The 20,119-nt window shown below is 32.7% G+C and overlaps 1 protein-coding gene across 1 annotated transcript in view; it reads right to left on the minus strand.

The window, feature by feature from the left end:
- LOC128230826 (cell death abnormality protein 1-like) overlaps nucleotides 1–17,260 on the minus strand; it is a 42,587-nt gene extending 25,327 nt beyond the window's left edge. The window contains exons 1-7 of the mRNA XM_052943269.1: nucleotides 17,197–17,260; nucleotides 15,731–15,922; nucleotides 14,530–14,649; nucleotides 12,438–12,521; nucleotides 12,001–12,126; nucleotides 11,666–11,752; nucleotides 11,410–11,538 (exon numbers count right to left, since the gene is read on the minus strand). Of these exons, the coding sequence (XP_052799229.1) occupies nucleotides 11,410–11,538; nucleotides 11,666–11,752; nucleotides 12,001–12,126; nucleotides 12,438–12,521; nucleotides 14,530–14,649; nucleotides 15,731–15,922; nucleotides 17,197–17,260 (802 nt within the window). The remainder of the gene's footprint in view (nucleotides 1–11,409; nucleotides 11,539–11,665; nucleotides 11,753–12,000; nucleotides 12,127–12,437; nucleotides 12,522–14,529; nucleotides 14,650–15,730; nucleotides 15,923–17,196) is intronic.
- Between the last annotated feature and the right edge of the window lie 2,859 nt (nucleotides 17,261–20,119).

Genomic DNA, 20,119 nt, shown 5'->3' on the forward strand with positions numbered 1-20,119 from the left:
TATTTATAGTTTTCTTAATGTTTTGTCATTAATTCGTCGTTGAATTGCAGCGTGAAATTTGATATAACCATAGGGTAAACATCATTAAATCACACTTTACCTTGGGTTGAATAGTTTTGTCAAGTACCTATATATTCAGAAACAAATGCAAATACTTACTTGGCATTATCAAGTGCTTCATAAACTAAGTACTTAGTTGTTTCGAGCCTGCAAGATGTTTGTTTATGGAAGCTCATACATTCACTGACCGATTTATCCAAACGTTTAATTGTACATTGGATAACTATTTAACAAAACAATGCACCACAAAACGCGACAGAAAAATACAATATACCAATTCATTGTCCATTAGAATAGTTTGAAGTCAGAGTGTCTATCTTAATAAATTAAAGGAATATAGCTCAAATGGTTTATCTCGCATCATCTGGGACACTCAAGCAAGTTACACTGACTTATATAACCCGATATAGTGACAAAATCAGAGACAACTGTTTATCAATATAGTAAGCAAAGACTTATTTAAGCTTTAACTGTTAAATGAGTCTGATATTTACTATACAGTAATGCAAATGAAGGTTTTATTTCTGTTGAAAAATAATATAAACATAAATGTAACAAAACAAATACATGTATTTGTTTTGTCTAATTGTATATGTATATTTTTGTTGAATTGTCCTACACACACACACACAAACACACACACACACACACACACACGCGCGCGCGCGCGCACGCACGCATGCACGCACGCACCCGGCGACCCAACACACACACACACGCGCGCGCACGCACCCACGCACCGACGCACCCCCCAAACACACACACTCACGCGCGCGCACGCACGCACGCACCCACGCATCCCCCAACACACACACACGCGCGCGCGCACATTATACTTGAAATTAGTATTCTGGCCGCATTGATTCGTTAAAAACGTAGGTATTATTTTTTATCAGCAAAAGACCGATTAAGACATATCTAACTACTGTCCAGTTTGTTTAAGAACAAAATTGCAAAAAGGCACACACAAACTGACTTAAACAGTCGATAACTCAGCATCTCGTCCTCTATTGTTGGTCTCATTTTACTTTAAATATGTTTTCATTGTGTTCAAAAATTGACAAGTTCACATAAAAATAAAAGAAATCACCATAATTATATATCAATATCAGCCAATTTGATTCATTTATTTGCTTAAAAGATACAAAGAAATTCAACATCATATTTCATTTCAAAAATATAGAACATTTCCACTGTTATATTATTCAACTTCCAGTCAAAACGGGTGCTCAAGTAGAGTCTACGTTAAACCTTTGGCTACTGCACTTGTCCAAGTTCATTGTATTATATATTAGGCAAAAAAAAATTCCTGTGTTTCCGGTTACATGGCGAAAAACAAATAGGGTCGGTCGGTCGGGATTTTTTTTTTTCACAGTTTCCATATCATGCAATTTTCTGTTGAATCAGATCAATTATGTTATATCTAAGCGTTTCATAATTTACAAAAAGTCAGAGAAGAACAGCATTGTTTAATATCTGAAATCATTTCCTTACCTTCGACTACCGTATTTTCCCGCCATTTTTGCCCATGAAATCTGGTGTTTTTTTGTATACAATACTCGTTTATAAGTCGCGATCGGTTTTTAAAACAAATCCAGCACTTCAATTTCTACAAATCTGTGGTAATGTTCTACCCAAACAGTCAATTATCAACTACATTTGTTAATTTGCTTGAGGAAAATCCTTAAACTAGGCCTTCAAGTGGAGGTAGGTTAAAAATAGAACAGTAAACGCAGATATGGATTTATTTTACTTATCTTATTTTCGTACAATCAAAGTTTCATTCATATTTATAGTGAATTCAAACATTTCGGTCATTGTTATAAGATTCCCAGACGACGATTATTGATTATTATTTTTTCGATCGTATGGTATTTTCTTACCAGCCTAGGCGAAATCCTGGCAATCAAATGGGATCATACTTTCTAAGACGAAGTCCAAGATAGCAATTATGGCTAAGATAGTCTAAAAATGACAATTTTCATTTAAAACATTTGGATATCAATTCACAAGGATATTAGTCCTTTCACAATTTACCCCAAATGTGTAGCAATGGCCACAGGAAGGTAAATGCCATGTCAAGGTCGATGAACAAACATAACACAGATGGACTTTGACTGCTGATATTTCTTTTCTGTAAATGCATTAATATTAAGTTGTTCTTGTCTTTACCCTTCCAATTTCTACGTATACACTGTATATGTGTAGAATATAATTAATGTTGCATATATTAGATAAATTAAAGAGACATATGTTCGTTTGCTTTTGTCAGATGAAAGAACGCGATTTGATACACGAAATTAATACCCTATAAGAATCCCCAACATTATGCACATACGCTTTTGTTATACGTTTAACCAAACATGATTAAGTTTTCTCTAAGTTACAATTTTTCAATAGATAAAATCTCTCGAACTTATTGATAAGGCATAGTATTACTCGAAATTTGCTGAGGATCCTGATATGACTATATAAACTAAACGTATTTAATTAAAAAAATATGAAGTTTAAATACAGATAAAAAACTAGTTTGTTAAATAGTAAAGAAATATCAGTCATTAACAGGAATTATAACAGGGAATATTTAATTGGTCGGTGCAAAGGGCTACAACTCGAGCACAAAAATAAAAGTTTTGTACAGCTTGATGATTTACCTTTATATTTAGTAACCTTTATGTCTTAATGAGTTATTGCTTTGAATTGACTTTGCTATAACGTATTAGATAATTGTATGTTTTTTTCTTTTCGTCAAAAATTTACGAAAGTCAACTAAGACTACAGTTTTTGACAAAGAAACAATGATAGTATTACTAATTGTAGTTAAGTACAAACAATTTATTTTTCTTTACGCAAAACTACTTAAAATAATAATTACAGATGATGTTTAGCAATGTTTTGAGCAATATATATTTTCAGAAAATGTCCACGAATTCAAGCATTATTATAAATTTCAACTACTTCAGCTCCAATACGATTTAAGTACATGCTAGTGTATCCATGGCGGACCGCATTCACAAAGTTTCTACTAAACGTGACCTTTGTAATCCGTTAATCTTTTCTTTAAGTGAACAAAATGTTTTTATATATTATGTGAATAATTTTGACAAATTTGATAAACAGTCAGGTTGCTTCATTATGGCCTCCGATTGTCAAAATTGAACTTATATCTGCAATTGAAGCATTTCTTTTCTAATATTTACCAGATTTGATTACAATGTTTATTGTCATGATACCTCATCCTGAGCAAGTCGATCTTGAGCTATGAACTTATTTTAGAGAAACACAGTCATATCATATTTTTAGAATTGAATATGTCCGCTTTTTATATCAAACTTTTATCAAATACGGATGTAACATTTTATGGGAATTATGAACGTATTATCTTGGACGAATTTGATAACCAGCTAGACTATTTTTTTTAAATCCGGTATTATGAACGCAAGGCATTGCTGTTGCTGTAACAAGTATTTCATACTCATACATGCAAAGCCTTGTGGTTGCCGAAACGAATATTTCATATTCTCCACTGGCTTTGTCGGTGATTCGTTTAAAATCTGGAAATTCATGAACTGAAACAGTACCCAGCTCCATTACCGTACACATATCAACTAATATAAAGTAAAAAAACCTCAACTAGAACAATAACTGTATGCGTAGTAATTCTAGTAAATATCACATTTCGCTGACAAACTATTATCAAATAAGATTTTAATACCATAATTATGTTTTGCTTTTAATGAACCATTTCTTCAATTTTGAAATGTTGAAACATTGATGCATGTAGAAGCCCAATTATATTGATACTATTTGAGGAGGAAATGCTCATTGAGTAAAATATATCAAGTTGTCGAAATACATTATTATTTACAGGTTTCAGATATTGCACCAGGTATTTTTGCTCTATATTGCTACCGTAATTTATTGTGACAATATGATATTATATTCTAAAAAAGTAAAGAAGGAATCTACCACATAATGTAGATACTGATTTTTCAAAAAGTCAAACAATTAAAATGCATGTTAAAATTAACCGTTCCTTTATAGCTATAGACTGTGACCAGGTTTTATAATACTAAGAGCTGTACCACTCTGAAATGTCTTTCATATTAAAAATCAAATAACAATGGATATTTATCGAAATGGCTTCATCCTGCTAAATATTTGTTTTAATTGTATTGCAATATTAGTAGAACCATACACAATTTCAATAATATTTTCGTAATACAACACATTCCCTAGATTTAAAGTCATTTATATACAAAAAGCTACTTAGCGCTGGACAAGTTTTACGAGTGACAAGGTTGCTGTGAATGTTTTTTTGTTAAAAGAAATATTGTTTTGTAAATTAAAAAAAATCGTTTAAATATATGTTGCTCATTATTCTTTTATTTTTAAAGGCTGCCTTTTTTTGTCGCAGCAATGTTAAAAAATGTTACTTTTTAAAAGGTTCCAATGAATAAACAAGTCACGAGGAACACAAGGCATGTCCACTTGTTAAAAGTGCGTTAGTATTATACACAGGTTTATAGAATCGAGTGTATATGCAATACAAATATTTTTGTTACGTATGTAATAAGGTGATAATAACAGCCTTCTCTGGGAGACAACCAATCAAGATCCAAACTAGAACCGTATAAGAATAGAGTACATACATAGTGTGTTTATTTAGAGAGAATAAGAAGTAATACAATAACATCACAAGACGAATGTTGATGTTAGGCATCAAAGACGCTGCTGAATGGGTTTTATTGAATATTAATATATATCATCGATACCCAATTGGCTCAATAAAGTCATGTGACAATATATACAATTGTTAACATTCCGAATAAACACGGACATAGCCGAACTATGACGGTTCAATCAACTTTCTAGATCGTAGTTACTCGGTCGGGTCGATTCTGCCGAGATATCATTTCGGCCTGATCCTTTTCGGCCTACTTTTATTCATTAATGTTTGTTTTAAATCGTGTGAATTACGCTTTGAACTTTCATTTTATATCAGTTTAATTAAATTGTGTTAATTTCGATATTGTGACTTATATTCGTTGGTAAAATCGTGTGAATTAAGCTTTGTACTTCCATGTTATATCACTTAAGTTTAAAACAGTCAATTAATGTCATGTTAAGTCACTTATATTTGTTATCAAATGCATAATTTAAACTATTATTCACAATATGCCCGTAAATTCTCACATGCTTATCTATTACCACAGCGTGTATATAAATCTCTAGAGTAAATTTCTAAAATAACGCAATCGCATAACCGGCAACCAGTCAATAAAAAAACACAGAGAATAACTTTTTTTTTAATTTCCTGTTTTACACATTAGGCTTATTCGTTTTATACGCATCAAAACGGTTATTGACGACAAATTTTAAGTACAGTTAAATAAGAGTTGATATCATTAACAAATCTTCTTTTTTTTCATAACTAAAATTTATTCGTATACACTTCCCCATTGACATTTGCAAACATGTATCCCTATAGACGCGGCCTACAGGCTGCGTCTAATTACACATACATGATAAGAAAAAGTCAACAGCAAAAACACCCGCAGAGAAAGACGCTTACAAAATACCAGAACATTGTCTTGGGGCGTCATGTTCTCATTGATATAATCAAAGGTTGGCTTTTGACGGCTATACATTATGCTTTTAAATGTGTCTTTTATCTAAATCAAAACTAAATATAGCATACATTTGTTGGTTTTGGAAATATTTTGTTGTATAATTACTAACAGTATTTCTAAACTTAAAACACATTAACTACAATACCTTCTAAAGGTATCTGATTCACGTTTACATAAATTGCCTAGGCTAAATACGTCATTTTGATGGCGCAGTAATAAACATTTTGTCTCCCTCCGTGGAGAAAAGGTTTAAAGAAAATGATGATTAAAAGCATGAAACGACGTGTTATGAATCGACACTTAAGGGATGATTGTGTATACGTAGTCTATACTAATTAACGTGGCTACTGATGTCCGCAATATGTCATTTAGTTTCACAGTGTCAATTGCTTTATTCACGAGGCTGGCCTTGGGTTTGCCGGAAAGTCGAAAACTGTGACAAGAACATTTTAAAAACCACGTGTAACTGACTAAATTCTGCTAAAGCATGTCAATAATAATAATGTTGAACATGCACTACATGTAAAACACTTACATCAATATTTGTCTTACTTTATGGTTGTCAAGCCAAAGTATTGACATTGACATCTTAAGTATTATTAACTTTTTTTGCAAAGAAAATTTCTTTTTCAATAGATGTTTGGTTGAAATAATGTTTAAGATAAAAAGCAAATATGTTACAAGATAAATAGAATAACAGGTTAGTGCCATGGATATGGAAAAGTTTACCTGTCTAGGCTGCGAAACTAATTAAATTCGTATGCCTTGCAACATACATTTCCCAATCCACGGCATTAATATGTCAATCTCTATATCACATAACTTCGCTTGTTTCGAGTGTTATACAACATTTATGGATTTTGTTATATAACAATGGTGTAATATAAATTTGATTTTACGTCATTTCGCCTTACAAATGTAGCGTTGAGATTTTAACCGAGACATTAATGAAATCTTTTTTGGGTGGAAAAATATGGGTCATGTGATAAAAAGAATCTTACATTTGTTTCCATGTAATACTAACTTAAGAAAATCGTTAGAGAAAAAATTATACAGCTCGCCAAATGGTCACTTATATACAACACTTTTTAAATGTTAGAAGTTCATATTATTTACTTAAAAAAATGTAAGATAAAGGACTTCATTATTTCTACGGTCTCATTACCTTTATCTTGCATCCAGTTGATAATGTTAAGGACATTTCAACGGTAAAGAACCAATTGACACGATTTGTCGATTTGAGACATCGCATCGAGTTTATATTTGTTGACTTTTTCAGTTTTTTGTATAATCTCAAATGGCTTATGATGCTTCACAGTTTCTGTGTTTACAGCAACCCTACCTTATCTGATGAAAACCTCCGACCGGACCATATATTAGTTGTTGTTTTATACCATTTGTTTGAAAAAATGTACAGCATTTTATGGCATTTGATATCCTTGATAAATGTGTTCAATGCGCTTGCTGAACTCTTAAAAGTGCACAAGTTTTAAGGTGTTAAAATCATAACATGTAGCTATTTAGTAATCACAGCAGTGAACTATTTCAATGATATAGGACACAGGATTGCAGAAATGTAGGCAGTAAAAGGTAATTATGTTAGCAAATGCTAATTTAATGCCTTATTCATTAAGGGCATTATTCTGGATTACACATTTTTTCATACAACTGTATGTGTATCATTTAAAATACCAAAATTGAAAGACGTTATTTGATATATTTGTTCCTGTCATTTGATATTAAACTATGCGTTTCTTCTGTTAAGCATTTTCATATTTAAGAATGATTCATTATGTTTCACTGAACACATAATATTTAAGCATTTCTTTTAAAAGAAGTGTGGACCACATGTGTAGTAAACATTAAAATACGAGAGCTTGTCAGGTGTAAGTATGTTGTTTTTTTCGTTTTTGCTCAGTTTGTATTTCGTTGTCTATTGTAACTATAACCGAAATTACGCACAGTCAACTAAATGCTTACTTCTACAAAACGGCTGCACTTGTGTTATATCGATTTCATTTAATGAAGGTCAGCATGTATCATCAAAACTAACTGAGTCATAACCCTGAAACGCATGCATTTCGTATCCCGATATCTAAAACATGTTTGTAACGTCAATCATTGGTCATTTTTACTACCAAGATTATACAATTTTGTAACGTTTTTTTTTAACTGTCCGTTATTTAACAAAAACCTATCCGGTCCGAAAATGTTGGACAGTAAGAAGAAACGTAAAACAATCCAATTACCTATAAAGAGTAAAAGAAGAACAATTGATGTCGTCACATACAATATTTAACTTTTAAATATAGTTCTTATTCTTTTAAAACACATTCAAGCAAAATACAAAAGGATTGGGAAAAAAAAATAAGTCGAATAAGGAATATGAAACTAGATCAATATTTCTCAATCAAACGTCGCGAAAATTATTCATGTTCTAATATTTTCTAATTCTTTGGGCATTTAAAAATACAAACAATGCATGGGCAAGCAATAACTAATAAATTTTGTTCTGTTTTTTTTTTCTACTTTTCTACACACAGTTACTTGTGTGAAGTTCGTGCCTAGCTCGAAGATTTAATACCAACGATCTTCAACTATTAATAGGTTAACCTGGGTTGTGATCGTAACTCGACCGCCTTTAATATTATGCATTGATTGACCTGGATAGTAGATCGTAATTGATATTAGTTGATATTGGCCGTAGGTTGTAGCTCGAAAAATCGCAAATACCTTAAAACTTACATTAAAAATCGACTGACCATCTTTAATCCATTAAGAAATGTTTGACCTGGTTGAACTAAAATCTACGCCTCAGGTAAATTGGTTTTCAATGGATTAAAGGTGATCGAGTTACGATCTACGGTCCTGGTAAACTATTAATGGGATAAAGGTCATCGAGCTACGATCTACGATTCAGATCAACTAAATCTTAGATTAAAGATGGTCTAGGTTACGATCGAAGACCCCAATCAGCCATTTTTTAAAATTTTAGATGGTCGATCTACGACCTACGAGCTAAGCGCCAACTGCGGAGACCTCCAACACAACTCGCACTTATGTGGAACTATTTAATTATTACAAAAAGCATACAAAATTATTCATGTCATCAAGGTTGAACTTTCTGAGCCAGCATGTTGTTGAGTACTTTTTTCTTCTCATTTATTTAGTATGATGTTTTGCATTTATTCTTATCCTCTCCTTTTACGTGACATATCGATGTGCTGTATTGATGTTTGTTTCTTGTTCGGCTCTTAATTTGTTGACTCCTGGCCAAGAGAGATCCAAACTGCATGAAACCTTTGTCTCATGATAGTTTTGCTATTATACAAGTCGAAAGCCATACTCATATCAATATAAGAATACAGTTAAGGCCATTCATATTGCTTATACAATTGATATTCTTCTACAATTACTTAAATATATATGCATATGATACCGAATTGCATTTGACAAATGATCATTCCTTTATAATATGGAGGTCGACCCTTTTTGTAAATAACAACAATGAAATTACTTATACGAAAACACATTTTCGGATAATCATTATATTTTTTAAAATGATAAAGACAAGGTTCAACAAATATTTCAATGATAACTGTTTATTCAAAAAACAATTCTAAATAAATAATATTCACAGCAATCATGTTATATACTGTTCTTTTCCAGCTTTCGGTGGTCATTAATACATTTAATAGCATTAAACTATCAACGATAACTAGCATTTGTTTTAGACATTGTTATCCATAGTATGTATGGTTTGTAATGAAATATATTTATATAAATTTAGTATACATATTTAGTAGAATAAAGCCATTTCGATAAAAAGAATCCTATGTAATTTGATTTTAATCTGAAAGACATTTCAGTGAGGAACAGCTCCTAGTATCATGAAACCTTATCACAGTATATAGCTATAGAGAAACGATTGGCTGAGTTTTTAAAATCAGTATGTCCCATTAATTGATAGAGTAGTAATGTGCATTAGGATTTGATAATTAATTTAATTCAACCTATTATTTTTTAGATATCAACAGATTTTCAGTTCTGTGGTTGATTCCTTCTCCACTTTGTAGCTACACACCACTGAAATATCCATGGCCACACTGGAACGTTGGATAAGACCAAGCTAGGTATATTAGCAACAGCGCAGTCATCAACACCTTAAATCGGTACGACAGAAATATAAATTTGTTTTTCAACATTCATTCTATTACTATGTCTTTTAACAGCGTTAAAGATACTTTTATTAATTTATAAGTGACCTTTGTATCGACTTCTAGCCAAGCACACATATTTTTTTATTGCAATGTCTTTTAAAAGTAAATATTTACTTAATTTCTCTATTAAACAAGTTACAGATGACATTCAATTTTGCAAACAGTACATAGACTTATAAAATGTGTCTAAGCGTTTACGATTATCACTAAAAATAGAATAATAATGGGTGCTCGTTATGGCTGTTTGAGAAACAACAGCAACGCCAGTTATTCGCTCAAAGCCATCCGTCAAATAACATTAAACAAAATGGCATATTGGGTACAACGTTTGCAATTATAAACGGTGCCCTGGGATGTTGAATCCACATGGTATGGATACCAGTGCACTGTTTGAAAGAAGGGGCCCCATAAAATATGTCATTACCTTTATATGTTAGTTATTCAATTTATGGTGGATATCATGCGCTGGAAATATAAACAATTAAACGAAGTGTTAACACGTAAATACATACAAAAATGATTTAAAATTTAAAAAGATTCTTATAACTTGTAAACCATTTCAGTCGGCAATTTTCTCGATACACGTCATTCCAATGTAAGTGATTCTTCCTATCCTACTTTTAAAGAAAATATTATTTCTTCTAAAATTGCATTCTTTGTTTAAATACACATCGTTATATAGCCACACATAACAGTAAAGGAAAGCATTTTACGTGTTTTTAATTTGAGAATAATTTGGTGATATTTTGACACAAAAATGTTTGCGTACTTCTTTGCAGATTTAATCCTCAATGTGAAGTGTCTGCTAGTTTCATGAGGTTTTGCAAAACTCGAACGTTTGATGACCGTTATGGGTGACAAGAAATCGACCAAGCCGATCTTTACACAAATTGTCTAAATGTAGTTATTTGTTTCCTAAAACAGGGCATATTGATCTCTTATGAAACGTTATTTTTTGTTTGCTTTTTAAGGGCATGTTAATTAAATTACCCTTATAATTGTACACTGTAGATTAAATTTTGTATTTCATAATTATGTTGTTCCGTTATTTGAATATAAAAACAAACACAATTCCCTATTTTCCTTTGGTTCGATACCTTAGTACTTTAAACATAGCATTTGACAAAAATATGGGGAAAATGTTTTTAAGCACAATATGGTTAGAATCACAGACAGTTATTTATGCACTCGATCAGTTTCCAGTACAGTCGTAGCGATTAAAACATACTCAACCAGAGGCACGCCGCCACTACAAGCATCGCAGACGTTTCACGTAAACCTGCCGTATGAAAATAGAAACAGACACAGTATAAGACTATTATAATATGCATGAATTAAAGACGAACAAGAGGTCAGAAGAGAAACCTAATGAGGGACAAAAAGAACCATCCCTATCAACAACAGTAATAATACAATTGTAGCAACAACATCACGTTTAATGACACTATAAAAATATACTCTTCTATATATGTGCATAATCATGTATTTATGTTTACCGCTGTTAGGTGCTGGACACAGCTCTGTGGTTTCATCAGCGTCTCCGTTGGAACACGTGCAAGTTTCCTCGGTACACTCTGAGTGTGTCATACACTTAGAATCATCGGCATCACAGGCATCCCCGTTAGCTATAATAATATTGGAATATGAATGAAAGAAAGTAAATGTGCATTGCGTTTAATAAATCAATCCACGTCGTGAGAAATTGATGAATATTACAACTACAGACAAAGTCTTTGTGTTTGTAAACAATACCTAAAGCACACGTCACAGAGTTGGCATTTGTGTCGCAAATGTCATTTCCAGCACAGCCGCTAGATGCTTCACATGCATATCCTGGCGCTGAAGGGATAACAATTTAAAAAATGGACAATCAATGGAGTAACATGGCGCAATATTTGTCTACCATAACATCGCAAACAATACTCTTCATTCTCAATACCTCATTCTCAATACTCGCATTTGAAAGGTAAAAAGTTATGTTAATGCGGTTACCTGAAGTATACAAATATAACTACTCTCTGGACAAACCGACAAAATACAGAAAAATGAACCTATCCGATTCAATGCACAAAGTGAAACAACTTTACCTCCAGTGCAGAGTTTGCCTACTGCCGTATAACCCGATTCACAAGAACAGGTGTCGCTGCTGCTCGTACATTCGGCATTCAATACACACTTATCTGCGTTGGACTCAGTACATTCGTCTGTGACACCTGTTGATTATAATTTAAAGCTCATCCATATGCCAATATAAAATAAATATAACTGGATTAAACATCTCAAAAGTAAATCTACAAGAAACATGTTTAATTTTACGTTTATTATCTTACTGATAGCGCAAATACTCGTTGTTCTAAAGTTCCACATTCAACTCTTGAAACACTAAAGCTATGGCAGTACCTCATGTTTTTTAAACGGGCGAGTTAACAAAGATATACATGCCGTTACGTTATAAATACGGATAACACATCACTAAAGGAAACCAACAAGGAACATATTTAGGGATACGTTTATTATACATTACCGATAGCGCAAATGCTCGTTGTTCTGGTGGAATCACAAACTCCACTTCCACATTCGGCGTTGCTAGCACATGCTACGCCTAGGTCTGAAATAATTAAAATACTTTGTCTAACAAGTTACTCAGTTTCGCTGAGCCAATGTGAAAAGAAAAAGCCACAGTATGCCCAATCTATATCAGTAGTATATAAGACACTTCTATACCTCGTTGTGCACTAACAGAGGATTTAATATAGCATTATTATATGACATAATAGCATTTTGATATTGTATTTATATGAGCGTTCAATGAAATAGAGACAGAATGTAATTAAAATTTATTTATTCAAAGACATGTATGGACTCTGTATTTTTGGACTGCAGATACTGATGCACAAAATCAAAATCCAAAATCCATTTAAAAATGCAGTCTCATTTTTTTGCAAAATAATTGCAAACTCAATTTCTTCAAAATCGATTGAAACAAAATCTTTATTTTATTGGTTTCATTCGATAAGGCATTTGAATATCAGATATGGTATTTTTATTATTGTTTTAATGTTTTGATTATTTCTTTTGCAAACCCATTTGATAATCATTGTTTTGTATTTAAAAGGTTATATACATATTTGTAAGAGCGTCGGTGGCGAGATGCTATTTTACTTCTTTACTCATAAATGCACTGGACAATTAATGAATAAAAAAGTAAATAATTCGAAAATCATTGGTTATATGTATGTAAAACACACTCGAGACCTTGTGTCGCATATCGAATGCGCAGTGCATTTTCATACCAAATATAATACCAATTTTAATATAATAGGACAAAACTGGGTTTAAGATTGTAAAAAATTATCGGCATAACTATGGTAGAGTTACATGGACATTTTGGACAAAGACATGTCACCAATGCCTTTAAACTTGGATTATGAATATGTAAGTAACAGTCTGCACAAGCAATAAACAACCAATATGTTCATGTTAAGTTGTTACGTTTGGTGTTTTAAGAGGCGATTCAACTTATCTTCGTTTTTGACCTGTATATTATGTCAACGAACACTGTCATATCGTTTCCATAATATTGGCTAATACACACTTAAGTTTACTGCAAAAGAAATAAACCTACTTTCTTTACAAATGAACTTAACAGATTTATCTTGCCCACAAACATTGTCATCAGGCCTCACCATTAATGGATGATTACTATTTAAATTATTGTCTGCAGAATATTTATCTGACGCCACCAATGCCGCCGACGCCGCCACTTACGCCAAAAGTAAAACCCATATGTCGCTTTTTCGAGCGACACAACTACTTAAGTTTATTAAAAAATATTTTAGCTCGTTGTGAAGGCAGTTGAATGCTGATGTGTATTATTCTTGAATCCTTTTCCTGCCTTAAAAATACTGGTGTAATTAAAGAGGCCATGAGAAAGTGTGGAATTCAACCCACAACCTATTGCATGAGAGACGGGCACCTAAACTACTAACCCTTTCACAAACACAATTAAACGTTAAATTGTAAGGTGACCTAGATTCATTAAAGTAAACACTGTTTTTCACCTATGTTACTTTAGCAATGCATTCAGGAATTGCCTAGAACGTTCTTACTTTTATTATTTTCATGTATTGAAGTGTTTGAATAAAAACGATTCTTCATGAATTTTGGAGAAGTTCTTGAGGATAGTTGTACTATGTTCTGGAATTTTTTGATTCGGCATTTAAGGTCATGGAGAGAGAGAGAGAGTAAAATTCGTTTCTATAAAAGTTTCAACAGTGTTAGAAAATTGTTAATTATTATGTGAGGATTACATTTCAAATATTTTTGTGATTTTCCTGAACTTTGGCTATCAGTGATTTTTTTAATGAGTACGGAAATTGGTTGCATGAATTAAATACATAAGCTATGCGTAAACATGGTACCTAAAGAACACGTCGCAGGGTTGGCATTTGTGTCACACATACAATTTTCCTCACATCCAATGCATGTTTCGCATGCCGATCCTAACGCTGTAGGAATAAACATTTAACCTGGAGCAATCTCACAAATATGAAAACCAACAAAACTGGAAATAAATATAACAAGCCGATAGTATGGTCATATTGAACCAGGCTTACCTCCAATGCAGAGCTTTTCTGTTGCCGTATAACCCGATTTACATGTACAGGTGTCGGCCGTACATTCGGCATTCAATACACACTTGTCTGCATTTGTTGACGCACACGAGTCTGTGTCACCTGTGGATAACAGTATATTTTATTTTTTAATAGACTTGTAATGCAAATCATATAGTTTTAAAGCTGCACTCTCACAGATATACCATTTTACAAAAAAAATGCCCTGGAAAGAGCAAAGTTTTGTATAAATTTCTGCAAACCAATGATTTAAGATTGCTTACAAAAAGTCAGATCGTAGATTTTCATATTTTCGTTCGAAAATTAATGTTGTATGGCCTACTAACGGTTTAAGAAAAATGCATAAAACATCATTTTTTGAACTTAAATATAAAAATCTGCGATCATTTTTTTTGTCAGCAGTCTTATATAACTGGTTTCCGTGGATTTTCTCAAATATATTGGCTCGTTCAAAGACAACAGTAAAAACCCAAGAATTATTTTCACTAAATTTAAAAATTAAGTACCGAATTATCAGTATTTAAAGAAAACGAGTTCCTCTGTCGATCTGCTGATAAATATTTTTACCGACAGCGCAAACTTTTGTTGTTCTTGTGACATCGCAAACTCCTTCTCCACAGTCGTCGTCGGTCAAACATGTTCCTCCAAGTTCTGAAATTGTTTTTTCTTTATAATTATTAATCTGTTTTCAAGAATAACACGTCGGCCCGAATGATTGCGTGACTTCATTCCATTACATGCGACTACGAGTAGGGTGATTTAAAAAAAACACACAAAATAAGCGATATTTGTTTTAAATAGACTTGTATTTGTATAACATTTCTGTTGAGATGATTCATGGAGGGGGTAGATATGACCCCCCCCCCCCCCCGACGCATCGATTGGAAATCGTGATCAGACAGAGAAAAAATTAATATCGTCAGCTTTGTTTCTTGAAAGAGTCTGCCAATGAAAATCTAACAATACAAAGGTAATTTCATAACCCTCAGGCTATGCTTGCATCTTCACTAAAACCGTTCGTTTTCTATGTATTTAAAACAATACTACCCAACAAACAAGTAGATAAATAGTTATGTTTCTTTTTTGCTTCCAAAATTATAACTTAAGAAGAGTAAAACGTGTTGTTTCTATTAAATTAGCGCCATTAAAATATTTCACAACAAAACGTCTTACAACAACTTACTGCTTAGACATCCATTTTCTGCTTCATTCAGAATGAAATCCGATTTACACTGGCATTTATTTTGATCTGCTACTTTTTCCCAGTTACCGTCACAAAGGCACTTAGTTTGGCCCCCTCCAGATTCCGCGATACAAGCGGTCCCTGGTACGGTACAGTCATCAGTATTGACGACACATGTGCCATCATACCCGACTGATAACATGCAAAAACAGAATATAACATTTTATTTCTGATAAAAAAACATTTTTACAACATGCCATCACTTGGAAGTTACAACAAAGTACGTTCAACAAACAGCGATGACAATAAAGGACGCTGAAGTAACATTTGATTTGCCTAACCAGTCGTGATAATCATTGTTCAAGATGAAAATGTTCTTCAGCTCGAGTGAGAGCCAATTTAATACACAAATAACTTAAAACTCTTTTTAACATCATGAGGTTTTAGTTTCTAGGTTTCGAATGCATATAACGTCCAGCAAATTATTGTAGTCAATAAGTTAATGAAATTTAATTTACATTTGTTTTGAATGTACTGTGTATCTTTATATCTAGGTCATGATATATAGACAATATTTGTTTATTTAAGTGTAATATCGTTATGTGTTTCACCGAGTAAGCGCTTATAGTTATATTTCACGAATGGTGTTTACTGGATTGAAATATTGACTTTTGGTGTTCACGAGGTAAAAAAGCAGCTATCATACACTCAAAGAAACCATTTTCAGTATTTTTTTAATAAAATTGCAAATTGTAAGTAATACTTTAATACCATTTTCTTAAAAAAAACATAACGTCGTTGATATTGTGTTCTAGGCATATACGCGCTGTCGGGATGAATGTGAAACTGTTTGAAACAGCGAAGTAGCAGTTCTATTTCACTGATATTATCTCTCCAACCACCGATAACATATAGAACATCTTTTTATTTTATTTTTAATTAATTCCTAAATAAAACACGAAACAAGAGACACAACGCGACAAGACATCACACATCCATATCTCAATATCGCCATTGATAAATGTTTAAGGAACCGCCTTAGCAGGGTCGGTGTAAATGAAATATAAACTCAGTCGCGATTTTAACGGGTAGGCGGGCGCGAAGATATAAATTAACATTAAGTAGTCAACGACTAGAAACATAGATCATTAGCCAATGAATGTGTTGCCCACGATTTTCAACCAAAAACCAATGAACGAGGTCAAAAATGTTAATGTACACATGATTAAGACGCAAACTTCAGAATATTTACAGAACGACGTCTTGATGTGAACAGATTAAATGTCACAAATATATAATTCAATCCTTTAAAACAGGATGCAACGCTTTCTGTTTCTTTCGCTGTGCTTATGCTTTTATTAAAGAAAAATAAATATTAAAATAAATTCTAAACATTACCTTATCTACAAGTATTTTTTATTTATATTGATCTGTACGTTGACAAATTTCTACTGTAAATGTTTTACCATCAACTCCATGAACAGAAATGATCACCATCGCGAACACCAGGAGTCCAGATAGGGTTACCATTCCGTGGACAGTCTGCGAAAGAACAAAGAAAATTCCGCTGACATATTAGTTAACATGAACGAACGCCAACGGTCGTGTGTTGATTGATTAAGCAACATAACTCAATAACTTTAAAAGCAAAAATTATGGGGTATAAAGAACTATTGTTGAGTTTTGACTAAGTTTAAAAAGTGTGCACGCCAACCACGCCACACCAAGGCTATGATAATCTAACTTGAATATTTTCTATAATAGACCGATTCCTGCTAGACGTAGTTTTGCCCAAGAGAATTCATTAAAAAAATAATATATTATCCCTCAGCGGAACGCTTTTCCTTTTAAACAATAAAACAGAGGAAGTTTCATGGATCTGAAAAGAGCTTTTTCATCATTAAACACGCATGTTTATGTTGTTGTTTGTTTGTGTGTGTTTTTTTTTCATTGTCTCCAAAAAATAGAAATCCCATTATTCCTATTCTGAAATTCGGACTTTTCATGTAGACAATATGACTACAAAACATAATGTTCCCCTCAAACAAAATATACTGTTTAAATTATATTTTGTTTACTTCTTGGAGACACACACGTTCGTTTTCGCGTCGCCATATATTTATTCTGATTATATAAGGACTCATTTTTGGAAACGTACAAGTCCTTGCAAAACCAATGCTAATTATAATATGCTTATTATCAAATCCATTCAGATTATATTCCTGAAAGATGATGGTATATTGTTTTACATGACAGTTATCATAACAAATAATTAACTTATTTAATTTATGTAATTGACATTATCAAACTTTGCACCTGAATTTAAATCTTCAAATGTAACATAAGTGTCAAGGATGTCATGTTAAATCTGTTTTATTACTTTCCCTGATTTAAGTGCGACTCCAGAAGGACTTAGATCAATAGTTTAAGCATTTTCAGAATCAACAAATACAATTTTTAGTGAAAAGAATATGTAGTTAGTTTTAAAAAGTTCAATTAATGAATGAAAATGTCGCTTGTCCCCATACCCCTTCTTTTTAATACAGATGTAAAAGATGAAACAACTTTCAGGAGTACACATTTTACAAAGTTTTATAACCAAACTAACCCAATATCTTCACACACAGAAAAGTCGCAATTTGTTGATAAAACAGTTTCTAAAAAGCGACTTCTATATATTGTACTGCAATAAAATTTCAATATAACTTCATTTAACAGAGGATGTGTTCCTCGGAATATGAATGCGATTGAAAGAAAAACGCAATATAAACGTTTACACAAACAAATGAATATCACCTCCGTTGGCTAGCGACTTTTCCTTATTATTTGACGTAAAATAAAATGGCTATCTTAGTAAAATCATCAGTATCATTTCTTCTCTCTAAAACATCATAATGTAAGCTACAAAAACATTTATTGTTATTATTTATATGGCTGGAAATATTAAAACCGATTTAAAAGTGGTAAATAACTTAATAGTCAATATCACACTTTTAGCACAACTGAACACAATCAATGAAATACTTACGATTTAATTACAATTGAAACTTCTTAGTGATATTTATCTAACTTTCGATCAGCCTTATAAAAAGCGATATTTTAAAATATTTATTGATAACAAAAAAGTTAACAAAATACATACCATTATCGACGCTGCCGTTTACTTCTACATAGTCTGTAAGCCGCGTGATTTGGAATTTATATTCAATTATATCGCACTGATTTTTGTTAAAAGAAATGCGCTTCTTTTCATTGGTCGATTTGGTCGTCCTGTGCTCAACCCTCAGGCTTTTTTTTTCAGCAAATGGTTATCAGCGCCATAAATTACAAAATCAGGTGCAAACTTGATGAGCATACAAAAACAGAGAAAATAAGTCTCATACTGAAATCATTTAGATTATTTATGATGAACTATTTGCCAATCGTTCTGCCGTTGACGCGGTGCTCATGGTTATTTAGTATTTGATGATTCGATGGATGTTAGAAGTAGGTCTTCTGGCGGTTAGGTTTGATATCCTTTGGTTTGAACTTTTGTTCTCCAAATAGAATACTTCGTAAGCCGTTTTGTAAAATTGTTTATGGCATTGAACTAACCAAACCTATCAATAGACAGTCTCGGTCCAACCGGCTCCTTTATACATGAAATGATTTTTGAGCTCTTGAGAAAATTAATACTCAAGCAATATTAAGCTCAATGAAGCAACAACGTCTACAATTTATTATTTATTTACGCACCAATCTACGAAATATTACTGAGGAAAATGATGCGCTAACTGCATTGTATGGGGCTTTTCACCATGGAAAGAGGAACTGCTAACTATACCGGCTACGAGTACAGTCGTTGGGATAACGCCGAATTCCGTATTGTGCAATGCAATATCTATAGACGAAACACTTAACCTCTTGATACACAATATGGGCGAGTTATAATGTTGAAAACAAAATCGAGCAAGTGCGCTAGGACACTCGTGTAAGCGATGTCGTTTGTCATGATTTGGGGATAAAAGCATACAATACAACAATACAATATAGTTTTTCCAACCGAAATACATCAAAACCGCTAGTAAATCCGGAGCGAAAGTTATTTTGTCCGCTTAAATGCCACAGACATCGGAAACGACGGAGAAGTTCCTCGGTGATAACGCGGGTGGGGATGCTTTCGTTCGTGATCAGATGTCCAATTGGTTCATAACATTGGTCTGAAATCTATAGAAGTATTCCAAATTGCTGCGTAACTGTCATGACCAGTCGCAAGGTTGGGTAGAAAAGTTGTATACAAAAAGCCTCTCATTTGCATTATATCGCGCTTAGCTACTTGTAAAAAACAAATTAAGTTCAACAAAAATAAAAACAAATGATTCAAATCAATCCAAACGTGAAAAAAAATCA

The sequence above is a fragment of the Mya arenaria genome, chromosome 4 (assembly GCF_026914265.1).
Source record: "Mya arenaria isolate MELC-2E11 chromosome 4, ASM2691426v1".
Lineage (NCBI taxonomy): Eukaryota > Metazoa > Mollusca > Bivalvia > Myida > Myidae > Mya > Mya arenaria.